The 7533-nt window shown below is 57.2% G+C and overlaps 1 protein-coding gene across 1 annotated transcript; it reads right to left on the minus strand.

Annotated features, from left to right (window-relative positions):
- Positions 1-1179: 1179 nt before the first annotated feature.
- Positions 1180-4893, minus strand: LOC119869083 (ral guanine nucleotide dissociation stimulator-like). Its single transcript, XM_038589598.1, has 5 exons — positions 4690-4893; positions 3405-3598; positions 2753-2812; positions 1677-1867; positions 1180-1394 (listed from the first exon to the last, which is right to left on the minus strand). Exons 1-5 carry the CDS (start codon positions 4825-4827, stop codon positions 1180-1182), a joined length of 798 nt encoding a protein of 265 aa, XP_038445526.1. The 5' UTR covers positions 4828-4893.
- Positions 4894-7533: the final 2640 nt, after the last annotated feature.

A 7533-nucleotide genomic window follows, 5' to 3' on the forward strand; every position in this document is an offset into this window, starting at 1 on the left:
AGTGCAGAGTGGCCAACAACATGTTGTACTGGAAAAAGGAGAAAAAGGGGGAAAAAAAAGAAGAAATAAAAAAGAATAAAAAAGGGGGTGGGGAAACAACAGAAACAAACAGAAAAGAAAAAACAAGGGGAGTATCCTCTGATTCCATATACTGTAAATCCCTTGACTTCCCCTGGAACTTTCCAGGCTGCTTGGTCAATAACTTGCTTTTCCTCTGACCTTCGAGCTGGTCTTCTGGGGGAGGGGTCTGCTGTGCTGATTCTCAGGTGTGTGCACCTGGGGGAGCTGCCCAGCCCTCTACCAGGTCTACAATTCAGTGGGATTCTTTATCCTGTGAGGCCCCTGCTCAGGCCAGGTACAGGGTGACACCAGGAGGGACAACCACAGTAGCGGCGGCCAGCTGTCCAGCTCTGGAGTCAGCTCCCACAGTAACTACTGCAGCTCCCAATGTGCAGGGGTCTGGGTGCTCCAGGGTAGGGGCACGATCTGCACAGCTCGGGGCCACCCGGCGGCAGGAGAGACCTGGCTGTCCTTTGTCCTCCCGGCCTCTGCCTGTGCTGGGGGAGCCCCAGATCCTCGGCTGTGTCTCCCAGTGCCCTGGGCTCTGGGGCCTCTGACACTGTGAATGGACCTAAAGTACCACGATGTGTAATTTAAAAGCATCAGAGTCAATTTTGTGTGAAGTTAACTTATCCTTTATTGCAATAAAACTCTATAAGCTATTATACAGGTTAAAGAAAAACTCAAAAAATAGAAACAGTGAAATAACAGGGGAGGGCAAGCCCTGTTGGGCTGTAGCCATCACGAGCCCCGCGGTGGGAGCTGGGGCGGGCCCCCGAGGTGGTCAGGGGGCTGCTAACGGATCGAAGCAGGTTGTTCCAGAGGCAGGTTGCAGGTCTGGCCCTCTGGGGACCCCGATTGCAGGCACCAGGGCCTACTCTTCCGGGGTGGCCATGGGAGCAGGTGGCTCCTCCTCATAGGGGCAGGGAACCATAGGTTCGACCAGCACGTGCACCACCTTCACCTCAGGAGCCAGCATCTCTGCCTTGACCAAGTCCTCATCTCCAGCAGCCACTATCCCTTCAGACCCGGAACCTTCCCCAGGCTCCACAGTTGGAGCTGGGGCGGGCTCCTCGGGTGGTTCAACAGGTTGCTCCATCCCCGAGGCCAGTTGCTCCATCAGTTAGGAGGTGGCTGGGGCACATCCACGACCTCGAGAGCAGGGGGTGGTGCCTGCTCCTCTTCCAGGGCTCCCAGGGGTGCAGGGGGCTCCTGCAGGGCAGCAGTGACCACTATCTGCAGGGGCTTTGCCTCCCCAGCAGGCGGCTCATCGCAGGCCAAGCCCTCAGCCCCAGCAGCCAGGCCCCACGGGGCAGCAGGCCCCACGGTCGGAGCTGGGGTGCATCCAGAGTGGGTTCAGGGTGTTTTCCTCGGGCCGAAGCTGTAGATCCAAGAAGACAAAGTATCACCACCAGGACAGACTGTCCACGTCCCTCCCAAATCAAGGCCACTCTTCCCGCCACTCGATGTGTGTGAGGCAAGAGCCCTGGGAGGTGTCCCCAGGCTGCAGCCCGTGGGGTGGGGTGTGAGCCCACCCCTGCTCCTGGTCCAGCAGCAAGGAGGCTGGATCTGCGGCCCCCCCCATCCCCAGCTCGGCCACCCCCAGTCCTCCTCACCCCAGCCTCTCGCTCCTGCATGGAGGCGTCTGAATTGCCTCAGGTGACGCAGGGCCCGGAGATGCGCATCTGTGCCTGGCATGTGCTGTCTTAACAATTCCAGGAGTTTTATAAGGGAGGGAAATTCTGGGAACTGATGAAAGTCGTCCCCATAATAATTCAGCCATATTTCCATCATGAAGGACATGGCCCTGGGGAGGGACAGGCGGGAACAGGCATCAGAAGACAGGGCTCTGTCACATGCAGGTGTCCCGGGGAAGCCCTGCAGGACCCGGCCTTCCGCGCAGGGTGTCGGAGACCAGTCCTGCTCCTCGTCCCCCTGCCACCTGGTGGTCCTGCCTGCCACAGGCCTGCTCCCCGAGGAGGGGCTGGGATGCAACCTCTGTGTGGGGAGCCCAGGCCCAGCGGGGTGACCATCAGCGTCTCTCCTGGGGAAGCAGGGCTCCCTCCTCAGCCTGGTCCCTGCCCACCTGCCCCTTAAGTCCACCGGCAGGCATCAGGGGACGGGGGGCGTCTGGCCTGTCATTGCCCTCACTGCACACACTGTTGCTCTGGGAAGCTCCAAGGCAGGAGGGCTCGGGCTCTGTGTCCTGCCAGGCCTTGCCAGGAGCCGCCCGGGACCGCCACCTTCCTTCCTGTGTCTCTGTGCTGCCTCCCTCCCGAGGGGCCCCCGGGGGTCCTTCCACTGACTCTAATCTCCCTTCTCCCACGGGGCGGGGGCCGCCTGGTCCGGGAGCCCTCACCGGCCCTCCTGAGCACTGCTGTTCCCCCGGGTCCAGGTGCCACCAGACTGGGGAGTACGATGCTCCCCACCCCCTCTGCTCTGGGCTCCAGGTGTGGGGCAGAGAGAGGGTTGGGGGGGCATGGAGAAGGTCTCCCTGAGGGGTCTCAGTGCCTCCCACCAAGCCCACCCCCATCCACCGCTCTCCTTTGCTCTTTTCCAGAAGGGGCATTAGACCTTTTCCCTGTCACGGAATTGCAGATGTGTGGGGTGGGGGCAGCCCCCACCGCCCCACAGCCCCTTCGCTGCCCTCCAGGAGAGGGAAGGCCCTCCTGCAGGAGCCGGAGTCACTCACAGTTTCCAGCACTGCAGGACCACATCGTTGTTACCCCACGCATCTGCGATGCACCCATACCTAGAGGAGAGCAGGGACATCCCATGAATCGTCCTGTGGACGCGACCTCTCATCATAGGGGCTTCACCCTCTGACCCCGACTAGGCCTTGCCCCGGGGGCAGTCAGCTTTGTGCCCCGGGGGCAGTCAGCTTTGTGCGTGGGGCCACGGGCAGCTCCCGGAGAAGTGCCCGCACCTGCTGGGGCCTCCTGAAGGCTTGAGCATGAAAGGGCTCTGGCCAGGCCCATGGCCCATATCTTAGTGGGCTTGGGGGGTCCCGGGGTTCCCTGTCTGGCTGCCCCAGGACACAGACCCCCGATGGACTCTCAAACCTCCCTTTCAATGGGGAAACAGGCCGCTCAGGACCCTGGTGATGGGGGGGCAGGGAGGAGGCACAGGCCTGGTCACGGGGAGGAGGACGGCTGCTGAGCACAGGCACAGCCCCTCTGGCCGACCCGCCACAGGCCAGGCCCCGGGGCTGCCCTCCAGGACCTAGGCCCTGGGGGACCCTGCTCCAGGCGGGGGAGCAGCCCGAGGCCGGGAAGCTCACACCATCCCCAGCCTCCCCAGCAGCAGGTGGCCCAGCCCTGGGCTGCGGAGGGGCAGGTGCTCACTCGGTGAACAGCAGGTCCAGCACCTCGTCCGTGGTGGCGAATGTACGATAATCCTCTAAAAAGCTGAAGATGTAGATGACGTCCCTGCGCTGCAAGGCGAGCAGCAGTTGTCGGACTTTGTACTCCAGCAGCTCCGTCCGGGTGAGCTTGGTCAGGACGATCTGATGCCCCTTCCCGGCCGCGGCCCCTGCACCCTGAGGTGGGACAGAGGGGACGTGCAGCCTGCAGGGAGCCGCCAGGAGACCTGGGATCCCGCCCCGGCAGGCCCTGCGCTGGGGCCCCGTGGGCTTGAGGAGCTGGGGCTCCCTCTCCCGCTCAAGCTCCCTGCCTGTCTCTTACACAAACAGGACCAACTATGCAATAAAGAAAAACTCAGAGGATAAATGTTCAAAATATTTGGATCATTACAAGGACCTCCAGAGACACAGAGAGAGACCGAGAGAGGCAGCCACACAGACAGAGGGAGAAGCAGCCCGTGCAGGGAGCCCAGGCGGGCTCGATCCCGGGCCTCGGAGATCAGGCCTGGGGGAAGGCAGGCGCTAACCCCCGGGGGACCAGGCCTCCCCTGAGGGCTCTATTCTGATGTTCCCACACATCTGTGCGCAGGGACTCTGCATCTGGCCCAGGCAGGGGCAGGGCCATGGGGGCAGGTGTGGGGAGGGGGGGATCCAGACTCATGTGGGAGCAGGAGTGTCGGGGGGCCCAGGGGGTAGCAGGCTGGCTTCTGGGAACCCGGGGTCCTTCCTGCCGCATCGGGGCCCGGGTGTCGGGGGGCCCAGCCCCTGCACTCACCCTGAGCCCGCGCTGGCCTCCATTAGCTGCGCAGGGCACCTCCCTGCTCCTGGAGGCTGGGGCAGACGACCCCTTCTCCTCTCCGCCCCACGACCCGGGTGGAGCTCTGTGGAGACAGTGCCCGGCAGCCAGGCAGGAGGCCTCAGCGCCCGGTCTGGCCCCCTCGGCTGGGCCGCACCCCCAGCTGCCTCTACCCAGACACCCCACAGTGCAGGCGGCACCCACCGCCCCTGGGAACAGCAAAGGGATGCGGCTGCAGGGCCTCGGAGTGACTCTGGGGCGGGTAGAGGACCTCAGGAACCCTGTTTCCCCCCTGCCCACCTTGACATCAGGGTGACCCTGAAGGGATCCCCGGGGAATGTGCCGCCCTGCAGCGTCCCCCAGCCTGGATGGGACCTGCCCACACATCCCTGGTTCCCTGAACCTGAGGAGGAGGGGATGAGGCTCCCAGGATGGTGGCACAGGGGGCCTGGCCTGGCCTGCGCTGTGTTACCTGACGGCGCCTCCTGATCACCGCCCTGACACCTTGGTACCTATGCTGGAGCCACTGCCTACAGCATAGGAACAAGCCGCACCCCTGGGGTTCCTGGGAGCCAGAGCCCCCAGACGTGGGCCGGCAGCAAGAGAACATCTTCTAGTAGCAGATGTCTCCAGCCAAGTGAGCCTGAGCTGGGGCTGCACTGGATGCGGGTGCCTGGTTACGGGGGTTCCGTTCTGTTGGGCTCTGTGACACGGCAGTGACCTCACTTCCTGGGACCCCCCCCTGACCCACTCCTGGAGGAAGCTGCAGGGGCAGCGCTCGTGCTGCCGCCCCCCCCCCTCCCTGCAGGCGATGGCCTGTGCACACAGTGACACAACCACACCCCTGTCCACAGGCCCCAGGGAAGGACTGTGTGCACCCAGGGCCCCAGCTTGGACACACACCTGGGTTCAGACACGACTGTCCAGTCTTCCCCGGTTTGACCCCGGAGAAGCGTTGTGCCCGTCGGGGATGGTCTGCATCTTGCCTGTGGGATAGGGTGTCCTAGCGGGGCTTCCCCCAGACGTCCCAGGCCACTGAGGCCTCATATCTATGACCTTGGAGGCGGGTGTCACCTGCAGGACATACCTCCACCCACACGTTCTTCCTTGGTGTGTACATGCGTCCAGGCCCACGAGGTCCTGTGTGCACAGGACTAACACACTAATGTTACCTATATGGCAGGGCTGTTTACCTGTAAAATACTGCAAAAAACTACCTATTACAATGTCTGCTATTTATTGCTGTCACCAGTGATGTCGATGATAAGAGTCTTTTAAAAAGATACTTTTATTTAAGATTATACTTTATTATACAGCTCTAAAGCCACACATGTTTTAAAATCCTAAATCCACATTGGGCCAGAACAGCTGGCTGATAAATAGATTACATTCCAAATATGTGTCAGTAGACACCATTAGCCAAATTAAAAAAAAAGAATAATAGAAAAAGAGAGGCACTTTCTAGGGACAGTGTCCTTTACATCTCAAGACTATGTCTTGTTTTTTACATGTGGTATCTTATAGTAGTTGGAATTTTGGTATTTTAAATAAAGGGATTATTTTCCTCAAACACACACACACACACACACACACACATGGGCACCGGTACCCTCATTCTGGAGGCCCAGAAGATGACAGTCCCCCCGGGCAGGGATGGGCAATAGCTCCCCACGATCCTAGGCTCCTGAATCCAAGGCAAACCCTACAGAAGGTGTCGGGGTCTTGGCCTAGAAGGGGTGAGGCCGTCCTCATCCCGAACCCCTGCCTGTCGTGCGTTCCGGGCCCTTCCCTCGTTTCCCCTGGGTGAGCTGTGGACGGCGGTGCCCCCAGTGGGTCGCCCTGACCTGGGCCCTAGGAAACCTGCCGTCAGTCGCAGAACTGAACGTAGACAGGAGGCCCTGACTCTCCAGCCTGACCCCGACTGAACTGAAATCATGTGGTGTGTCCACGCACACTGACCGAGAAACAGAGACACGGACACACACCGCAGACACATGTGCAGAAGGCAGAGGAGAAGCAACATCATTGAAGATCATTAAATAAAAAAAGAAAGAAAGCTGAATCTCGAATGGAGAAAATGGAGCAATTAAAATAGAATCATGAAAAAATAATTCATCAAACCAAAAAGCAGAAAGAGGGATAAAGAGGCAGGAGCACATCGGTGACACAAGCGGCAAGCCTCGAATGTCAGGATGATCGTGCCTCACGGACTCCACGGAACACAAGTCGAGCAACAAGCAGCACCTTCCAGCAAAGGCCTAAGCGGATTATTTTGTGTTGTTTGTTTTTAAAGATTTTTATTTCTTTATCCAAGAAGGTGGATTTATTTATTTCTTTATCCATCCGAAGGTGGATGCTCAACCCCTGAGTCACTCGGGGGGTCTAGACTAAGCTACTTAAAATGTTCAAGTGATTGTGAATACTGTTTGTAATGTGGTAAAATTTCTGTTTACTAAGAAAGAGAGGGCAGCCTGGGTGGCTCAGCGGTTTAGTGCTGCCTTCGGCCCAGGGCCTGATCCTGGAGTCCCGGGATCGAGTCCCACGTCGGCCTCCCTGCATGAGCCTGCTTCTCCCTCTGCCTGAGTCTCTGCCTCTCTCTCTCTGTGTCTCTCATAAATAAATAAAAATCAGTATATACCACATTTTCTTTATCCATTTCTTTGATGGACATTTGAGTTGCTCCCACCCCTTGGCTATGATAAAGAATGCTTCTATGAAGATGGAGGTCTCTCGGAGACTTTATTTCTCTTTCTTTTTTTTCCATCTTCTTACCTTAATAGAAGCGCGAACACTTCTCACTGTAGTATTCCAGCTGTTCTCTCTTTGAATCTCAGGCCGAATTCATAGGTTTTCAGGATGATTTGAAAGTTATCTAGGTAAGTGGGTGGGGACAGGTGACCTGGGGACCCTACTCTTCCGCCATCTTGCCCCGCCTCCTAAAAAATCTTAAATAACTGACTAAAAACTATTAGAAATGGTGGAAGAGTTCAGTAAGCATTGCACATAAAAGATCAATCTCCAAAAATCAACTGTATATCTACATACTTTCAATGAACAATCCAAAAATAAAATTTGAAAAAATAAACCCATTTACAAGAGCATCAAAAATATATAAATAAAATTCTGAGGAATAAACTTTACAAAAGAAGCTTATAACCCAATTTCTGAAAACTACAAACACTATTTAAGGAAATTGAAGATCTAAATATTTGGAAAAAATCATATATTTATGCACTGAAAAATTTAACATTGTTTCATAGCACCCCTGGTCCAAATTATCTCCAGATTCTATTACCTTCCAATAAGTAGATAAACA

The sequence above is a fragment of the Canis lupus genome, unplaced genomic scaffold (assembly GCF_011100685.1).
Source record: "Canis lupus familiaris isolate Mischka breed German Shepherd unplaced genomic scaffold, alternate assembly UU_Cfam_GSD_1.0 chrUn_S39H198, whole genome shotgun sequence".
Classification (NCBI taxonomy): Eukaryota; Metazoa; Chordata; class Mammalia; order Carnivora; family Canidae; genus Canis; species Canis lupus.